Source organism: Sorex araneus, chromosome 1 (assembly GCF_027595985.1).
Source record: "Sorex araneus isolate mSorAra2 chromosome 1, mSorAra2.pri, whole genome shotgun sequence".
Classification (NCBI taxonomy): Eukaryota; Metazoa; Chordata; class Mammalia; order Eulipotyphla; family Soricidae; genus Sorex; species Sorex araneus.
In genome coordinates this window covers 51,408,628-51,429,230 of record NC_073302.1, presented here as the reverse complement: position 1 = coordinate 51,429,230, position 20,603 = coordinate 51,408,628, and the positions used below count along the sequence as shown (strand labels likewise).

Here is a 20,603-nt window from a genome sequence, read left to right as displayed (position 1 = left end):
TATTGTTACTTAGTTGCTAACTATAAGTCAGCTTTTTGTAGTTTGCTTATCTGATATTTTTCTTGTGATTATACTAAAGTTATGGGTTTTTGTAAAGGATGCAGAAGTGGAATTTTCATCATATCACGTTGAGGCATATATTATTAAGATAATTGATAAATGTTATTGTTAACATGTATCACTTGGTTAGGGTAGTAGTGTTTATCAGAATTAATTAATTATGTGTAGACTATTATCCTTTTTCTTTTATTTTCAAAGTTTGGATGGAAGTCACCATGCACAGACTATGTATTTCCCTTCTCGAGGACATAATATCTATTTAAAAATAACTTTACCCTAGAAATGTGTCTTTTCTTTTCAATTACTCCATTCAGTATCATATCAGCATCAGTATGAACTCATAGAATCAATAAGTAACTTTGGTTGAAATGTGCAGATCCAAGAGAATTCAGGTTAGCTGGTAAGGATGCAAATTGTATTTTATACAGTTGTGTGTGTATGTGTGTGTGTGTGCTGTCTTCACTTCCTTTCTTTTAAAGGAAAACATTTCATATTTTATCTAACAGCTCTTTTCTGGAATGCACCTGAACAAAGAGCTTTAATTTTAACCAGTAGAGGGCAGAATAACATTGCACTAGAATAACACTAGCATGTAATCAAAGAATTAATAATAAGGAAAACAGTCAAATAAACAAGAAACAAAGACCTTCTGTGAGTATGCCTGAGCACTTATTTTGGTAAGTTTAAGCAATAAATTCGATGATATATATATACACACACACACAGAGGTGGACTAGCTTAGTCACAGGGTATATATATTTATGTTTATCTTTCTAGATATTGCCAAACTTTAAAAATTTTAAAATAAATCATACTTGTGTTATCAGTTATCACACGGCAGTCTTTTTTTTTCAGTCTTATTTGTTTTGAGGCCATACCCGATTGTGCTCTGTGCATACTCCTGGCTCTGAGCTCTGGGATTTTTACAGCTTTTAGTATAAACTGTTTTAGTTTTAGTCATTCTGGTGAGTGTGCCATGGTAAGACAAATTTGGCTTTAATTTAATTTTGTGAGTACTATTATGTTAAAGTCCCTGTCTTCCAGGTTTATTGATCATTCCAATATCCTCCTCTATTTAAATTTTTACTTTCGCCAGGTGGCCTCACACGCTGGGGGAAAGTCATCCCAGATAGAGAAGGGAACACCAAGTAATATGTGACTCGAGATCCTGCACGGGAAGGGAGATGCGTGCTGAAAGTAGACTAGAGACTGAACAGGATGACCACTCAATACCCCTATTTCAGGCCACAACACCCAAAAGGAAAGAGAGATATCAAATTGGAATGCCTCTCCACAGAGGCGGGGTGGGGTGGGGGGATGGGACTGGGGGGTGAGAAGGATACTGGGTTCATTGGTGGTGGAGAATGGACACTGGTGGAGGGATGGGCTCTTAAACATTGCATGAGGAAAAAACAAGAACAAAAATGTGTGAATCTGTAACTGTACCCTCACTGTGACTCACTAATAAATAAATAAACAAACAAATAAATAAATAAATTTTTTTTACTTTCGCCATTTTGTTTCTTTTATTGTATACTTTCTCATTTTCACTGACACTGAAATATATGTTTTTAAGGATGTACAAGAAAACTACAGAATTAAATAAGGTAAAGATGCAAGTAAACTCACATAACCTTCTGAATTTTTCATCCAGGTCAACCTAACAGCATCACAGTGAACTTTGGGATTGCCATAGAATCCTTCTGAATCATTTCAAATGTCTCCTTAGTAGAGCACTGTGTTGGAGTCATATTCCAAAAGGAAGGGTTGTGGATAGACCTGTAATGAAAAGTTCCTTTCTTTAACATTTTTATTCCATGAGTTGCATTCTGGGAGTTCTGAATTCAAGTTAATTTTCTCTAAAGAGTTTCTCTTGTGATTGCACTAGAAACACGGGGCTGAGATATTGACTATTATTTATTCAGTAACAAATCGGCTGAAAACAACTTTGGAATCTTTGGAATAAACTATATAAGTGTCCTTTTTAGTGTAAATATTGTCTCTCAGGAGAAAAAAAACATCAATACCAAAAAGTGCAGAAACATTCGAGATCTAGATCATGCTAAGAAAAAAACAGTCTGTGCTTTACTCATCTACATTTACCATAAAAAAATAGTAGAGGCACAAGTGTCTGAGAATCATAACTTTACTTATTAATAAATTAATATTAATTTTATTTATTTAAAGAGAAACATACATTCAATGTCCTTCTTATGCATTAGCAGAAGTGATTTTTATTCAAAATTCTTTCCCTCCTTTGCCACTTATAGTGTATACTGCCCTCTGGTGGTACAAAGGCAGGAATTATCTTTAGCAGCTGTCTTTAGGAAATTGAAGACAAGACCTTTTTTTCTTGAGAAAAATAGAAATAGAACGCAAAACTTAAGAATCAGTTTTAAACATGTGACTTAGAAGAAAAAATAGACGGACTTTGGTTTTAATGATTATTTAAAAAGAAATTTAATTATCTCATTTCTACTCTTTTTTCCTCAAATCCTTTCTTTTAAATTTTATTTTTTTAAATAAAGGTAACATTGCTTTTCACTTGTATATCCATCAACTGTCTACCATAGTCCATAGTCCCTCTTCTCCTGTTCTATTACCTTCCATCATACTCTTAATCTTAGTTCTGTGACCTGAGCCCATAAGTTTTAGTTCATATGATCGCTTGCTTTGCTTCTTTTTAGCCTAAACATGAGTGAGACTCAGTACTTGTCACTTAGCATGACTTCTTCAGTTATATCTATGTTCTTATAAAAGTAAGGTGATACTTTTTCCTTATATCTGCATAGTATTCAGCTATGTACATACACACATCTATCTATCACAATTTATTCATCAACTCATCTGTCTTTAGGCACTTGGGATGTTCTCAAATCTTGGCTATCAATAATAACACTGCAATAAGCATACATTTTTCTAATTAGCATTTTTGTGTTCTAGGAATGGACTTGCCTGATCACATGGTAAATACAGTTTTAATATTTTGAGAAAACTCCGTATTGTTTTTCATAGGGGTTGGACCAGTTTATCTTGCCACAAAGTATATGAAGTTTCTTTTTCTCTGCATCTTAAATCCTGCTTTTTAGAAATAAAGAGCCATCAGTTTTCACTGGTATGTCTATTTTTATTCTCTAACTTGCTTTTTTTTTTTTTTTTTTGCTTTTTGGGTCACACCTGGCGATGCACAGGGGTTACTCCTGGCTCTGCACTCAGGAATTACCCCTGGCCGTGCTCAGGGAACCATATGGAATGCTGGGATTTGAACCCGGGTCGGCCGCGTGCAAGGCAAATGCCCTACCCGCTGTGCTATCTCTCCAGCCCCTAACTTGCTTTTTTTTCAGCAACACTCAGCAAATTATGAAGAAACTTAAATGCAAAGAAACTTAAGTTTACCTATATACTTTATCTAAATAAATTTAATGCTATACAGTATTTTATAAAATCAAAAGATCAGTACTTAATCAAGTTGACATGACATAACTTATCCTTTATCCTTTCCATATGTAATTATATTTTACATATTATTATTCTTTATATTATGTAAACCTAGGGCTGCATTTGCTAGATCTATAATTCAATTTTTTTTCTTTTTGGGTCACATCCGGCAATGCACAGGGGTCACTCCTGGCTCTGCACTCAGGAATTACCCTGGCGGTGCTCAGGTGACCATATGGGATGGTGGGAATCGAACCCAGGTCGGCTGCGTCCAAGGCAAACGTCCTACCCATTGTGCTATCACTCCAGCCCCTCAATTTCTTTTGATTGACTTTTTTAAACCAAATTGACCATCAATCTTTGAAAATACTTCTATTATGTATGGTGGTCTGTTCTCACCTAAAGCATCGTTAAGACATCTTGTTTAGCTTAGTCACTAGGAAGATGGTTTATTAGGCATATATATCATGTCTACCTGTAGCTACTTCTGCAGTTATTTATTGACTTAGTATTTCTTATGGTTATGAGATGTTTTTTACTACGGCACCATGGCTATTCACAAAGTTATTCATAAACGAGTATCAGACATGTGCTGTTTTTGCACTAACCCCATTGTCCCACCAGTGTCCTGGGTTCCCTCCCACCCCTTAGCCTGCTTCCTTGACAGGCACATTTAAACAAAAAAAATCATGTATGTGTCAGTCAAAGATTAATTTTTGCAAAAGTATATGAAATGCAATTTATCCTCTTGTTGATGTCATAATCCAGAACAAACCTTTTAAAAAATCCATCTGAATGGGGACTAGAGAGAAGGCAGGCAGGGCAATAGCCTTGCTCATGGCAGACCTGGGTTCAATTCCCAGTATCCCATATGGTCCCTGGCTCCTGTTAGGAGTGATCTCAGAACACAGAGCCAAAAGTAACTCTGAGCACCGTTAGGTGTGCCCCAAATGTCTAAGTAAATAAGTAAGTAAATAAAAATCCATCTGGATTCTTCTCCCTGCTATTCCCTATAGCTGTTCTTCCTGCCTCTGTACTGGCAAAGCCTATAGATAGCCTCCTTTAGTCTCTCTTTAAATCCCTATAAACCTTTCAAACTGTCTGTATCTAAATGTAGAGTTGGCTTTTTCTTGGATCCCTACCACTGTTTTGTTAAGTCCACTTTTCTATAAAGACCACTCTGCATTTTTACCTGGAGATTGTCTCATTTTTGTATCACTTTCTATTCTTTACATATTTAAAACATAGCATGGAAAAAAGACCCTCAGACCAAGCAGAGACACACAATCTTCTTCCAATCTAAAGAGTTTTAAGTGGAAGATTGTTAATGTTCATTATTTTGCTCCTGTTAATATTCTCATCGCTAATGAATTTGTATATTGTTTGTATCATGTTTTTATATGAAAATATGAATAAAATTTATTTACTTTTATTGAGTCACCATGAGATATAGTTTCAAAGCTTTCATGATCAGGTTTCAGTCATACAATGTTCCAACACCCATCCCTCCATCAGTGTCCATTTCCCACTATCAATATACCCAGTATTCCTCCTGCTCTCTCTCTCTATGTCTCTCTGTCTCTCTCTCTCTCTCTCTCTCTCATTTTCTACTTTTAGGCATTATGGTTTGCAATACAGATACTGAGAGGCCATCCTATTTGGTCTCTGCCCACTTTCAGCACACATCTCCCATCCAAAGAGATCCCTTCCAATCATCATTGTCATAATGATCCGTTCTCTATCCCATCTGTCCTATTCCGCAGCCATTGAAGCAGGCTTCTAACCATGGACTGGAATTTTTAAACAAATAATTCTGATTCATACCTCCATTGAATGGCAGAGGGTGCTTGAGATCACTCTGGTAAGACCCCAGAAGGCAGAGTCTTGACCCCCTTCTCGTCAGAGGACATGGCCTGGGCCCCAGTTTCTGCTGCTTGATCTCTGCTCTTGATTCTCTGGGTAGCCCAGAAGCCGAGAAGTACCCCTTACTAACTCTGGAGCTAGTGAACCAGATTGCTCATGAGACCAGGGAAAACCAGCATACATCCAAATGAGGAAAGATGCTGGGTCTCCAGCTTTCTTTAGTTTTTCTTCTTTTCTTGAATTTTCACAAGCCTTTTTTCTTTCTTTCTTTTCCTTTTTGGGTCACTACAGGCAAAGTTCAAGGGTTACTTCTGGCTCTGCACTCAGGCGTTACTCCTGGCAGTGCTTGGAGGTTATATGGGATGCCAGGGATTGAACCTGGGTAGGTCGTGTGCAAGGCAAACGCCCTTCCTGCTGTACTATTGCTCCAGCCCCTTCCGCAAGCCTTCTGATGGAATAAAAGTTCTTTCTGATTTCCACCCTCCAACTTCCCCAACCCAGAGACTATATCCTTTTCTTTTACATAGAAACTCTTTCCTTTAAAGACCCTCTTATCTCCTAGTTTGGATTTTTTCCTGTTCAGGAGAAGAGACCTCTTCTCCCCCACTCTCCTTTCCTTGACACTTACAGTGCGGTTCATGTGCTGATGAGGTCTGGTCGGGAGCTTCTCCATCTGTGTCTCACCCACAACCACAGAGCTCCTCTATGCAGCAAGGTGGCCCACAGGCTGCTGGAGCTGCTTATGGAGAACAAACACAATACGTGGCCTTTTGCCAGTGATGAGCTAGCATCCATCAGACTCCGAGGGAATTGGAATCTTCCTTGTTTCTAGGCACAACTTTAATAGGATTCTCATTTGGCACAGAAACTCTAAGGTTGCTTTTTTCTTCAGATTTTAATCCTGAGTTTGAGCTTTGTCCCCGGAAAAAATGGGCTGGCTCAGGACTGGAACTCCAGTGGGGAGATTTGATATCCTCAAGATGTTTTTTTTTTGTTGTTGTTGTTGTTGGGTAAATGTTTCTGATCATTGGTTTATCTGATAGATTTAGGATCTGACACCATCACTGAATTGTCTACACCTAGTTAGGTGGTTATGTATTATATTTTTCTTTTTCCTCTTATGTTCTGTGAAACTCCTAGCTTGAGCCTAAACAGTGCTGCTTGGCATCCATCCTAGTAAGGGTTTGTGTCCAGGAACTTAAAATAGGCTCACAAGGATCCAGGTGCATAAAATGACAAGGAACATCCTAAGATTCACTCGAAGAGGACACTGCAGTCCACACCCTGGCTGAATGACTATATCTAATCCGACTTGGTTGTTACTGATTGTTGATAAGGCTATGTGATGTGACACCTAGGCCCAACCTGTGTACCCACTGAACAATATAAGAGAAGAGGATAGTGTTGCTTGTTCTCTTTTGATTTTTTTTAATTGTTGGTTTATTTCTGATGCCAGGTATTAGTTGTGTAAGAAAGCACAGGACACTTGGAGAGAGATGCTTTTGGGAGGAAATCTTCCTTCTGTAAACATACATTTCTTTCTGTGTATAAAGTCACTTGTGGCATTGATGGTTTGGTCCCAAGGGCCTTAAGGAACTTTGTGCCTAGAAATTAGATCATGAACCTGCAAGTGGACCCTCCAGAATCCTTTCTCTATGACTCTTGCTTATGCATCTTTGGAGATTATTTCCTGCTGAGTGCTACAGGTCAAACCACAAAATGTACCATTTCCTGTCTTTGCCATTCTAATTTTTATTCTGAAATTAAAATCACTCAGCCAGAAAGCATAATGGGGACATTTTATTCATTTAGCTCCTTCCACACTGTGTTCTCATTTGAGTCCCCTTCTAGGAGGTACAAAGGGGCCCCTTCAGGGTCTTTCATGTGTAATTCCACAATTTGCTCTGAAAACGCACCTATTTCTTGCTCAATTCTTTCACTCCACCCAATCCTTCTTCCCAAGGGCTTAGAGGAGAATAGAAAAACTGGATATGTGGAATAATATAGGTAAGAATTAAGTTATTTTCTTTCTTTCTATCTCTCCCTTTCCCCTTATCTCTCTCTCTCTCTCTCTCTCCCTCTCTCTCTCTCTCTCTTCCCTCCCTTTCCTATACCTAGTAATGCCCTTGACTTACTCCTGGATCTACACTTAGGTATCCTGTGGTCTCAGGGGATCATACGTGGTGCTGGATATTGACTCAGGGTTTCATGCATGCAGTCAAGTGCCTTAAAACCTGTGCTATCTCCCAGCCTGAATAATTAAAATTTGAATGCCCCCAGTCTGTTAATTCTGTTTTGATCATCTTACTTATCTGGTAAGAAGTCAAAGAAATTTGGTTGACATATTTCTCCTTGTGAGAAACAAATAATAATAAAATAACTAAATTAAAATTATTTAATTTCTCCCTATGATCCATGTCTTACTCAGTATGAAGTTTATATATTAAAAGCCTAACTTGGAACACAATTCATTACAACAATATGCACTTTGCTCTCTTGGGTAAAACAAGTTATGATTGTGGGTCAAGGGAATCTTGCACTTTGCTCTACTCAAACCTTGCTCCACTTTCCCAGGAAGTACAACCTCCACCTTCACTGATGAAGACTTGGTAGAACAAGTTCTTATACCTTTAAAAAACTGGATTCTTCTTGCATGAAAGCAATGTCTTGTGTTATGATCCTTTGCAATGTGACTCTGGTCACAAAACTGAATACTTGCTACATGCTGGCTAGCTTCTACCTACCCACAAGATTTCAACACAATTCAAAGAAATGAGGAAGCTTGCTATCAAATCTTTCTTAGTATATGCTAAAAATAAATGAATTAATGTTGGTCACCCATTTTCAACAAGTGTTTTATTTTTTATAAAGAACAATGGAAAGAATGGTACACTGCATTTCTCTGTTTACTTATTGAGCCTTCCAAGCAGTGCTGAAAGCACAAAGTTCATCCCAGCAATGCTAGCGTGTAGGGGATATGGTACCAGGGATTGAACTCAGGGCCTAATGCACACAAGGTATGTGGTCCCAGCCCTTTGAGCTACTCACCATTCCAATAGTGTTAAATTTTATAAATATGACTCTTCTTGCATGCAACTGACCTGGGTTTGATACCTATATGGTCACTGAGTCCTGCCAGGAATGGTCTTGATCACAGAGGTAAATGTAAACCTTGAGCATCAATGGTTATGGCTCAAAAATCTGAGAGAGAGAGAGAGAGAGGTAGAGAGAGGAGAACCATCTACAAAATTATCTGCATTATTTCCATTTTTCAGAAGTTTTCAGTTTTATATATATTAACAAAATTAGAAACCACTTGGAGTCAGTCAAGTTGTGTCTGATATTCAGTGTCCGTGGTTTCGATACAATTTGGCAGCTGGAAGCACAACCAGGTATCAGAGAGCAGAGACTCAGGAAACGTGATTTCAAGAGAAGATTGCTGCGGGTGATGAGAACTATGGCAGAGAGGCTCCCAAACAGACATTCTCCCACATAGCATGTCCTTATTTTATTGTGTCTTTACCACACAAGGTTATTAACTGCCCAAGAAGTAAGTTATGCAAATCTGGAAGAGAAGCTGAAAAGCAAAATTAAGAGTTTGCTTTAAAATTAAATTTTAAAGCAAAATTAAAAGCGAAATGTTCGCAGACATATGTACACAAAGTTCCTTCATCTCTAGAGAAACTCCCCACAGACAGAAAAGATCAAGACAATTAGGGTCCTGAGTTAATTTTTATTTAACTCTGCAGTTAATTATAACTTCTTTTTTTCTTAAAAAAATTTATTATTATTTAATGGTGGGGGGGTTGAGGCCACATCAAGTGGTGTTCAGGGATGATTCCCGGTGATGCTCTCAGAATCATACGTGGTGCCAAGGATTGAATTAGGGTCAGCTGTATTCAAGGCAAGTGTCTTACTAACTCAGCACCCCTCCCTTCTATTTTTGCCACTGATCTTACCGTGATGGGATTCACACATACTTAATTGGAGTGCTGCACATATGCTTACCAGATTCTCTTTATTGGCAGTGCTTATGCACACTTGCTAGATAATGGACAGTCTGTTCTGGTCTGGGCATCCCAAACAACAGAACTGAGGGACTGTCTTCAGCAGTACAGGTGGGACAGTATTAAGACTTGAGCTCTTGTTTTCACACTTGCCACATTGCAAGGCAGGTGGGTTTTGTTTTTGTTTTTTGCCAGTGAACATGCCTTCTATCTCTGCATTCTAATTTCCTCTTTCATTTAGTATTTACCTCTTCCTATTATGTGTATTATGTGAACTGTACTGATAGCACAGCGGGTAGGGCATTTGCCTTGCACATGGCTGACCCGGTTTGATTCCTCTGTCCCTCTCGGAGAGCCCAGCAAGCTACCCAGAGTATCCCGCCTGCTCGGCAGAGCTGGCAAGCTACCCGTGGCATATTCAATATGCCAAAACAGTAACAAGTCTCACAATGGAGACGTTACTGGTGCCCGATCGAGCAAATAGATGAATAACAGGATGACAGTTGTACAGTGCTATTTCTTTTCTGTTTGGGTCACACCCAGCGATGCTCAGGGGTCACTCCTGGCTCTGCACTCAGGAATTACCCCTGGCCGTGCTCAGGGGACCATATGGGATACTAGGAATCGAACCCGGGTCGGCCGCGTACAAGGCAAATGCCCTACCTGCTGTAATGTACAGTGCTATTATGTGTTGAAAACTGTGCTAGATAATAAGAAGTCAGTTACTATCACGTATCATGGGGTTGGTAAGTAGTTGGGTAGCTGGAAAAAAGAGGAGAAATCTATCATAGAACAATGTGGTTTGTCCATAACACCCAGGAGAGAGAGAGTAAGAGGGAATGTGTCTGCCACAGAGGCAAGGAGTGGGGGTAAGAGGTGGGGGTGGCGGGAGGAATACTAGAAACATTGGTGATGGAGAATGGGAACTGGTGGAGGAATGGGTACTCGAACATTGTATGACTGAAATGTAATCATGTAAGTTTGTAAGTCTGTAACTGTATCTTGCGGTGATTCATTAAAATAATCATAAAAAAAGAAGACACAATAACAGTGTCTTCTTACAAATTCCCTCCTTTTTTTTTTGCTTTTTGGGTCACATCCAGCGATGCACAGAGGTTACTTCTGGCTCATGTACTCAGGAATTACTCCTGAAGTGCTTGGGAAGCCATATGGGATGCTGGGATCAACCCAGGTTGGTTGTGTGCAAGGCAAACGCCCTACTCGCTGTGCTACTGCGCCAGCCCCTAAATTCTTAAGTAAAATTAAAAAAAGATAATAATGTGTTTTGTGAAGTGATATGAATTAGGCTATACGAAGCAAACAGATTGACAACTCTAAGGAATTTCTGTGGAGGGAATACTTTTTAAGTGAGTCATAAATAGCTAGATTGAGATATTAACATAGAGAAGAAAAAAACAACACATCCTCAGTCCAGGAAACTGCATTTGCATTTTCTGTAGCCCTAAATGGAAGGTCTGCATGCCTTGTTATTAGAGATAGGTTCTGAGAAATAGATTAAAAGACAGAAAAACATGCAGGTTATTAGTGAGTGTTATGGTGTCAACACTTGTGGGAAGGATGGAGCAGGGAGCAGCTGAGTTATAGGCCGACCACAAAGTGGCTTTGGTCAATTACAGGAGCAAGGGGTCCAAAGCTGGGATGACACTTGAAAAATTTAAAGAGGGGAGTTGGGCCTTTTACAGTGGTTCTAAGGGATTTTTCCAGGTTTGTATTCGGGAATCAGTGCAGTAGTGCACGAGGGACCCTGTGTGGCACTGGGGATTGAAACAGCATTGGCTTCCTACAAGGCAGGCACCTTAACTTTGGATTAGGAAGTGATGTAGGCAGGTAGACAGGGAAGGCCCCCTCCTAAGGCAATGGCAAAAGCCAACCTTGCAGAAAACAGAAAAAACAGGAACTAAAGCCTGATAAGACCCTCACCTGGCACCAGCAAGAGATCCAAAGAAGCTCCTGCAGGAACAAAAGACCAGGAAAGAAATTTCAAAGAAGACCATGGCCATTCCCAGTCCCCCTGGTATTCTCCTTAGCAACGTTTTACCTCGGTAGAAGCCCACGTCAGGGCAGGTTGGAGAGACCCTATAAAGGCCTCCTTGAACAAAGAAAGGGTGCACATATGCTGCCTGAACCCATGTGCTGCTTGCGCCCATGTGACCGAGCACATGTGGTGCCCGAGCACATATATCGCCCACATCTTGAGATGTGTACTTCCATGATTTCATGTCTAATGCTGGGATGTGTGTAGGGGCTCTCTCCGCCCTTGGAGAAGCCCACATTCTCTCTTGAGTGTGTTACTCTCTCTCACTCTCTCACCCTCCACACCTTAAAACCCTCCAAATAAAATCTGTTTTACTTCACTGCTTGTCTACTCCTGAAATTCCTTCTGTGAGCGAGACAAGAACCCAGTAACCCTGGGTCCTGGGTGGCAGAGGCGGATCAGGAGAAAGTGACTTTCTCCTCCCCACTTCACATGGGCCATCCGCGGGGCCCGCTGACATCAGAAGGATCATTTAGAGGTGGAGTGAGGGGTCTGAGCCTTTGAGCGACCACCCTGTTCTGTCATTACAAATAGGCAGACCCAGAAAGGGGCATAAATGCTAGGCTTAATGACTCATGTTGTCAAAGACAAATTTCAAGAGTAACCACAAAGTCTTAGTAAATAGCTATTTTGTCAGCAGAGGAGGTTACTAAATAGTTGTTTGTCTTTCACCTTGGAATCCTCCATCTTCCAGAGATTTGCTTTCGTTTGTGTCCACATCAACTCTTCGGCCAGTTATTAATGCACTTGTAGTTTTAGTTTCATTCAACCACAGATCTGAGAACCAGAAACTCCTACAGAGACAAACCTGGTTTGGCCCATTTTCCTTAAAAGACAGTTATTTTTTTTAATTTTTATTTTTATTGAATCACAGTTATAAGCTTTCATGTTTGGGTTACAATCACACAATGATCAAAAACCCATCCTTCCACAGCGCACATTCCCCACCGTCAATATCCCTAGTATATCCCCCCCTTTCCCATCCTCCCCCTGCCTCCATGGCAGGCAATATTCCCAATACTCTCTCTCTACTTGTGGGCATTATGACTTGCAACACAGATACTGAGAGGTCATCATGTCTTGTTCATTATCTACTTTTGGCACGCATCTCCCATTCTGACTGATTCCTCTAACCAACATTTTCTTAGTGATCCCTTCTCTATTCCTCTGCCTTCTCCCCTCTGTTCGTGAAGCAGTCTTCCAGCTATGGGGCAATCATCCTGGCCCTTGTATGTACTGTCCTTGGGTGTCAGCCTCATGTGATGTTATTCTATACTGCACAAATGAGTGCAGTCCTTCTGTTTTTGTCCCTCTCTTTCTGTCTCATTTCAATTAGCATGATACTCTCCATGTCTATCCATTTATAAGCAAATTTCATGACTTCATCTCTCCTAACAGCTGCATAGTATTCCATTGTGTAGATGTACCAAAGTTTCTTTAACCAGTCATCTGTTCTAGGGCACTTGGTTTATTTCCAGATTTTGGCTATTGTGAACGGTGTTGCAATGAGTATATAGGTACAGATAAGACAGTTCTTTTCATGGTGCTCTGAGCCCCACCAGGAGTGATCCCTGAGCACAGAGCCAGGAATAAGACCTGGGCACCACGGGTGTGGTCCCAAAACAAGGAACAAAATCACTATATCACTGTATCACTGTCATCCCATTGTTCATTGATTTACTCCATTTGTCCTAGCCCTGAAATTTTAGCAGCCTCTCTTTACTCGTCCTTCCCAATGGTGCTGCATTGGGGATCTTTCAGGATCAGGGGAATGAGACCCATCATTGTTACTGTTTTTGGCATATTGAATATGACATGGAGAGCTTGCCAGGCTCTGCCGTGCAGGCAGAATACTCTCAGTAGCTTGCCAGGTTCTCTGAGAGGGAGAACTAGACAATAAGAGATCATTTCCAGGAGCTTTGTTTTATAGTCTCTGGATCTTGGCTATTGATAGCATTATATGGCGCTGGGGGCAGTTTCTGGGTGTGACCACCTAGCTACAAGAAAATGGGGGATCTGGGTGGAAGAGGCCCAGTCCCGATCCGAGCAGGCTTGGAGATCTCAGCCCCGGGTCCCACACACCTGGGTTCCTCGGCCAGTTCCTTCATGCGTGAGGCTCGTCCGAGCATGTGGAGAGTGGCCTTGAGCATGGCTGTGGCTGGGTTCCAGAGGTCTTTGGCTGCCAGGGCTCTGCTCAAAAGGAAACTAATAAGACAATGATTTTCCTGCCTGTACCTGGGGCATTAGTCTCTGCAATTTCTCAAAGGAAAATGACCACATCTGTTGCTGTGAAAAGGCAGTGATAAAGCCAAGTAACAACAAATGACCCACCATGACCCTCTGTCTCCAACTCCAAATACTAGCTAGGATATTCACCACTTGTTGTGGAAAAACATGAGCTTCAGGAGATCCTGGCTGCACTGATAAAAGTTTACCAAGGCTCTCAGGAAACAAGTGAGGCTTATAATGCAGTCACTGGAGCAAAAGGAATCCTTAGAAACGCAAATCTCAGTACCCCTCCCTCTACAGACCCTCTGGATCAGAAACGCTGAGACAAAAACTGTGTTTTAACAGATCATTCGGATGCGTCTTAGAGCTGGAGCTTAATTTATTAAAGGTAATAAGCACTCAAAGTTAAATTTCTACAAGAGATCATATTTGTTGATTGAAATTTTCTGAATAATTTTTTCTTGGTTTCAAAATTAATTGAGATTCGTGGGAGAAATGTTTAACCCAAAAGCGTAAGACAGTATTATGCGAGGTGAAATAAGTCAGAAGGAGAAGGACAAATACCAGATGATCTCACTCTGCTGTGGATTACAGAGAGACAAAACAAGGCAAAGGACAGCATTGGACAATGACAAACCTTTGGTTTTGGATTACAAGACTGGATAATAAACTGGGCGAGTGGGAGGACTGAAGATGGGGCCAGAGGTGACATAAGGACAGGGGTGGAGGGTCTTGGTATATCAGTGGTAGTAGGATACAGTAGCCACGTACAACACCATAAATGTTAAAATGATAATAACTATATTATCTAAACTCTAATAAAATAATTTTAGTGTAGGAGAATGGAAATTCTGTTGTCCAAGAGTGCTATCTATAAACATTTAAGTGCCTTTTTTTTTTGTTTTGCTTTTTGGGTTACACCCGGCGATGCACAGGGGTTACCCCTGGCTCTGCACTCAGGAATTACCCTTGGCGGTGCTCAGGGGACCATATGGGATGCTGGGAATCAAATCCGGGTTGGCCACGTGCAAAGCAAATGCCCTACCCACTGTGCTATCGCTCCAGACCCACGTACATTTCTTTTTATACATTTTCATGCAGATTTTACTTGTGAAAAATAGGATGATACTAGTTCTCAGGTAACTCTTAAACAATTTTTGAAAAGAATTTTATTGGTTCTGTGCATGTTAAGTGTAACAAGAATAAATAGCTCAGATGACCCAGTGAATAAATATTGTTGAATAAATCTTTACTCTGTGCCCTTCACGTACTACTCGTAGGTTTTGTTTGTTCATTTTTTTTTTTTTGGTTTTTGGGTCACACCTGGCGATGCACAGGGGTTACTCCTGGCTCTTCACTCAGGAATTACCCCTGGTGGTGCTCAGGGGACCATATGGGATGCTGGGATTCGAACCCGGGTCGGCCACGTGCAAGGCAAATGCCCTCCTCGTTGTGCTATCGCTCCAGCCCCTGTTTGTTCATTTTTAATGGCTTCCTTAGTGTTTATGGGGGCTGAGGGTCATTCCTGAGAGACTTACCTAGTGGTGCTTGCCCAGTGGCCAGGATAGCACTTGGGACCTGGGACATACCAGGCATAGGCTCTATCCTTCAAGTTATCTCCAGGGTTCTGAATTTATAAAGTTTTTCTGGGAGATCTCAATTTTTTTTTTCTTTTTGGGTCACACCTGGCGATGCACAGGGGTCACTCCTGGCTCATGCACTCAGGAATCACCCCTGGCGGTGCTCAGGGGACCATATGGGATGCTGGGATTCGAACCCGGGTCGGCTGCGTGCAAGGCAAACGCCCTACCCGCTGTGCTATCGCTCCAGCCCCGAGAGATCTCAAATTTTAAAACTCTGGTATTAAAAGTTTTAAAGGGGCACATAGGTTTAAAAGGAAGCAATGAGTATTTTGTGGAAGGCAGTAAGACAATTGCACAGACAGGATATCAATGTTATAAATGTTTGGGAAAACATCTGCATGTAAAGTTTTGGTTTTAGCTTCTAAATTAGAGTTTTTCTCAGTTCTGAATTTCCACTAGACAGATCCTCCATTGAGTTCTCTTTAATGCTTTGCAAACAAAAATATCCAGGGTTGGAATTTTTGGTTTATAATTTCAGGACTGGAAAGACTGCATCCATGTGAAGGGAGCAAACTGTATCCAATATTGCTGCTATCTCGGGTGCTATTTCAAAGTGCCTTTCAGGTTTGCAGTGTGTAGCACACTGTCCCAACTCTCTAGCAGGCTCTTTAGGAGGGATGATTTGCTCAGGCCTTGCAAGAGTTTTGCTTCCTATGTTGTTCCTTTGAGCAGGTTATTTCACCTTAAGTCTTACTCTCATCTGAGAAAAGACAATACTATCAGAAACTACCTTGCAAGGCTCATTAGGAAAGTGACAACTGTGTCAAAGGAAACTTTTGCTTCTGGAAAGTTCCTGGTTTAAAAAAAAATAAAAACAACAATAGCAATTCTATAGACCACAAGTTGCAAAATGGCCTGTATTTGCAGTCAAGTGTGGTAAACGGCTCTTTTCTCTTATTTTCTTTCTGTGTGAACTTGAGGGTAAAATAGGTCAAGCGTGGGCTGGAAGGTGCAGTTGACAGATTTCTGCCCAACTCTGCCCAGCCTTTGGGTGCCTTGTGCCTTCTTCCACTCTTGCAACAGGCTCCACCTGCCTTGTGGGTTCTCATTTCATTCTTCTTCCTCCTTTTCAAACAAATTTTAGGAGTATATCCGATCTAGTGGACACTTACTCATTCGCAGCTGTTAAACAGAAATGAAATAGAATTTGCTTCTCGGCAAACTGTTACATTCAGTTGTACCCTAGCTTGGAAGAAGAATGAGACATGAAGCAGTGGAACGAGTCTGGGTTTGAAGCCACGTCACGATGTCTCACACAAGACAAAACTCACCGTGACTGCTGGCAAGTCACCAGGCTTCAGTTTCTCTGCGCCCACATTTGTTCCACGAAGGTCCCCGAGGGCTCCTGGCTAACAGGGCAGGATGAAAATTCGCACTAGTGCCTCCCCAAAGCACGCCTGTGTCCTTTGCAGGCTGCTCTGTCCAACCAAGGGCAGGCTCCTTCAGCACCTGCTCCCACCCTCCACCTAACACTTCCTTTTACCTGCAAAAGTCCTCTCTAAACATTTCTGATAACTGTAGTTTATCAGAGATCTTTAATTTCATGATCACAATTATTATCTCATTTATAATAATTTTATGGTTTCTTTGTAACATTCACATAAGTAAAACTGAAAGTAGATAAATATGTTCTTTTTTTTTTTTTATTGAATCACCAAGTGGAGGGTTACAAAGTTCTCAGGATTATGTCAGTTATACAATATTCAAACACCCCTCCCTTCACCAGTGCCCATCTTCCATCACCAACCCCCCCAGTCTATCTGCCGCCCCCTCCCACCTCCCTAGTCCCCACCCTTATACGTGATAAGTTTCACTTCATTTGCGCTTATCTCGATTACATTCCATGTTTCAACACACAACTCACTACCGTTGCTGGGGTTTCCCCCCCAAAAGAAAAAGACAGTCCTATTGCCAATGAGGCATTTGATAATTCTCCATTACTAAGCATATAGAGATATTAAGTCCTGCTGTTTGTTACATAACTTTTCTTTTTCCCCCTTGCCCCGCGCCACCGAGTTCACGCCTGTTTAGTAATCGCCACGCTGTCTGACAAAGGGAAAAAAAACCGAAGAGGATGGTTATTTCCCGTCATCAGCTGGCGTGGGGCTCTGGCTTAGTTGATAGTCTAGTAGAGTGTCTGGAAGCAGTTTCTGGAACCAAAGCTCTTGCGCTGATATCGGCTCCGGCTCGAGATACCACCAGCGTCCCGCTGGTCCATGTACCTAATTTTTCCCCTTATTTCCCATTCCCACGCCACCAGGTCTGTTTGCTTAATGGACATCACACTATGTTTGACACCACGCCACGTTTCTTCCCGAGAAGGAAGGATATTTCTTCTCAACCAGCGTGGGGATATAGCTTAGTTCAGTCTAGAGAGATGGCTACCATTTTGATTGCCTTCAATATTTCAACAAAATACTTACTATTCTTGTTAGGATCACCCACAAAAGTCCGACCCATTAAGAAGGAACCATTACATACTGCTGATACTAAGATGACATTAGGTCGCGCGGCCGCGGCTGCGGCCGCGCGGTTTTGGGTTTCTGTCTAAAGTCCAGGGAAAAAGTTGAAAGAGAGAGAGAGAGAGATTTCCGCACGGGGGACCTGGCGGAAACTCTCAAGTCACATACTGCAGGTTGCTGGTGGGCTGCCGGTGTCCCAAGCAGCTCCATCCTCTTCGTCAGTCATTCTGGGGGTGCGAGCGCGGAGAAAATCGATAAATATGTTCTAAATACTTTCCCACTCCTGTCTTTCACTGTAGTGTCTTCTTAATCCTCGAACACAGGTAATCCTTACAGTTATTTATCTCTGCTTTACTTATATGCAAGGAATGCCAGATAGAAAATTTATTTTATATTTCAGTCTCAGATGTAGCATTTTATACAAACTGTTCTGCATCTTCCCTATTTTCCACTCTTTCGTTTTTTTTAGTGTGGAAGAGATTTTTTTATTCATTTATCTTAAATGTATTGTGTTCTTTTGGGGGAATATGGCTCAACCATCTTTTTTTTTTTTTGCTTTGTGGGTCACACCTGGCGATGGACAGGGGTTACTCCTGGCTCTGCACTCAGGAATTTCTCCTGGTGGTGCTCAAGGGACCATATGGGATGCTGGGGCTCGAACCCAGGTCAGCCATATGCAAGGCAAATGCCCTACTCTCTGTGCTATCACTCCAGCCCCAATGCTTCAACCATCTTAAGTGGATGAATTTCTTTATTTTGATATTACAAACAAAGTTGCTGTGAGCGATATTTCATATAAATTATTTCTCAAAGGTGCAAGTATTTTTTGGGGGGTGAGTTACACCCCGCAATTCACAGGGGTTACTCCTGACAACTGCACTCAGGAATTACTCCTGGCTCAGGAGTCCATATGGGATGCTAAGAATCAAAGTCCGGTTGGCCTCATACAAGGCAAGTGCCCTACCTGCTGTGCTATTGCTCCAGCCCCAAAGGTGCAAGTATTTTGTAGGACATACTTCTAGATCTAGAATTAATGGATCAAAGACTATATATGTCTGTAATTTTGACAGGTTTTTATCAACTTGCCTTCAGAGTGATTGTACCAATATCCAGTGCTCTGACAAATAATGAGAACATCCCTCTCCAAAATCTCCATAAAAATGTTTTATAAATAAAACTTTTTGTAATTTGCACCTAAATTACTTCATTCACTTTTTATTTTATGAGTCAGATTGAACCTTGTTCATGTAATTTTTTTCTCCCTCTGCAAACTGCATATTCATGTCCTTTGGCCATATTTCATTGTGTCATCTGCAACAAAAATTTGTGTGTAATGGTATTTTTAAGTCTTGCAGTGCAATTTATTTTAGTATTCCTCATTGATTTTGGTCTCTTTTTGGCAAAGAAATAATTTGAAAGATTGTTATATGTTAATGAAAGTATTATGACACTGGAAACATTATTTCATCATATCTACTCAGCCGCTTTACTTCAATATAAGTCTTTTAAAACCAACTGTGAAGTATTAATTAATCTACTTGAATTAATAAAACTTTCAGATGGAAAGAAAATATAGAATGACATTATAGAATAAAAACTAGACAATATGTATAATCTGAAAACACAGATATGTGTAGCAAATCAAACCAACACTACTTTTTTTTAAAAACAAAGACAGAAGGAAGATAGTGTCTGGAAAAGTTCTTCCACTCCTTCACCTACCATGTATTTTTAGAGTCTGCAGTTGACTTTTGCTTCATATCATTCAAGGGTACATTTCTTGTTTGCTCAGCATTCCTGTGAGTCTGAACACAAAGAAGAGACATCGGTGAATTTCCGCATGAACAATGGCCCACGCACAGCTGCAGTATTCTTGGTTTTCTAGGTAATCACGGATCCTTTGAAAGTATATTTTAACCTGTAACCTCAGGTTCTCATGACTCAAGGTGCTTTTTTTCTGTTCTGCTTCCGATTTCAGAAGCATTTCTAGATATTCCAGTTGTTGGTGAATTTCAAGGAGGAACTGCTCCTTGTGTCTTTGCTCCCAATCATCCAGAGAAGTTCTTGCCCTGAAAAGATGGAAGATCTGTTGAAGCATTTCCTGAAGAATGGCGATTGCATGTCCCGTCTGGTTGTGGTCAGGATTCATAGACCTCAGGGGAAGCAGGAAGTTTTTCCTGTGTTGTAGACACTGCTGAATTGACGAACTTTGAAATCTACTCAGGAGTTTTAAACTCTCTCTGTTTATTCTCCGTTGTTGGAAGAGAACCATTTTCAGTTCTAGGGAGAAGACAGTAGAAGAGGTCAGTAGCACCAGCAAAACTTCAAAGAAATGCTTGCTAATCATGACGAAGACAGAATATGCTGCTTATCTCTATGCAGACCTAATAAAGCTCTAACTCTGGTGAATGTTTGTCTTTCATGCATGTGTTCTGAAAGGTGTTCTCTTTTGCTAGTGTTGTTTTCTAAGGCTATTATTTCTCTGAGTTTACATATGAGATTTTCTTGTTCTCTTTTCATAGTATTCACGGGGCATTTCCTCCACTTTCCCTATTGTGTTGCTGTTTGAGGAAGTAATCAAAAGAAGTTGTTTCATTGTATGACTTCATTGAGACAATTGTAGGTCCATTATCCAATATGACCACCTATTATTCTCATTACATATTATTCAAAGTTTCATGTAACAGAATGTACTTTCTAAACATTTAGTCAAGTTTATTATTAAAGTTCCTTTAATGTGAGTAATTTTTTAACTCTTTCACAGAGTAAATCATACATATAGAATACATATATATGTATATATGTGTGTGTGTATATATATATATTGCATTTTGGGTCACACCCA

At 40.6% G+C, this 20,603-nt stretch overlaps 1 protein-coding gene across 1 annotated transcript; it reads right to left on the bottom strand.

The window, feature by feature from the left end:
• Positions 1-19,523: 19,523 nt before the first annotated feature.
• IFNE (interferon epsilon) lies at positions 19,524-20,105 on the bottom strand. Its single transcript, XM_012931770.2, has one exon. The coding sequence runs from the start codon at positions 20,103-20,105 to the stop codon at positions 19,524-19,526; it is 582 nt and encodes a 193-aa protein (XP_012787224.2).
• Positions 20,106-20,603: the final 498 nt, after the last annotated feature.

Bases quoted from the DNA above. Each gene is read 5' to 3' on its own strand.
- IFNE (XM_012931770.2), bottom strand. From the start codon at position 20,105: ATGATTAGCAAGCATTTCTTTGAAGTTTTGCTGGTGCTACTGACCTCT.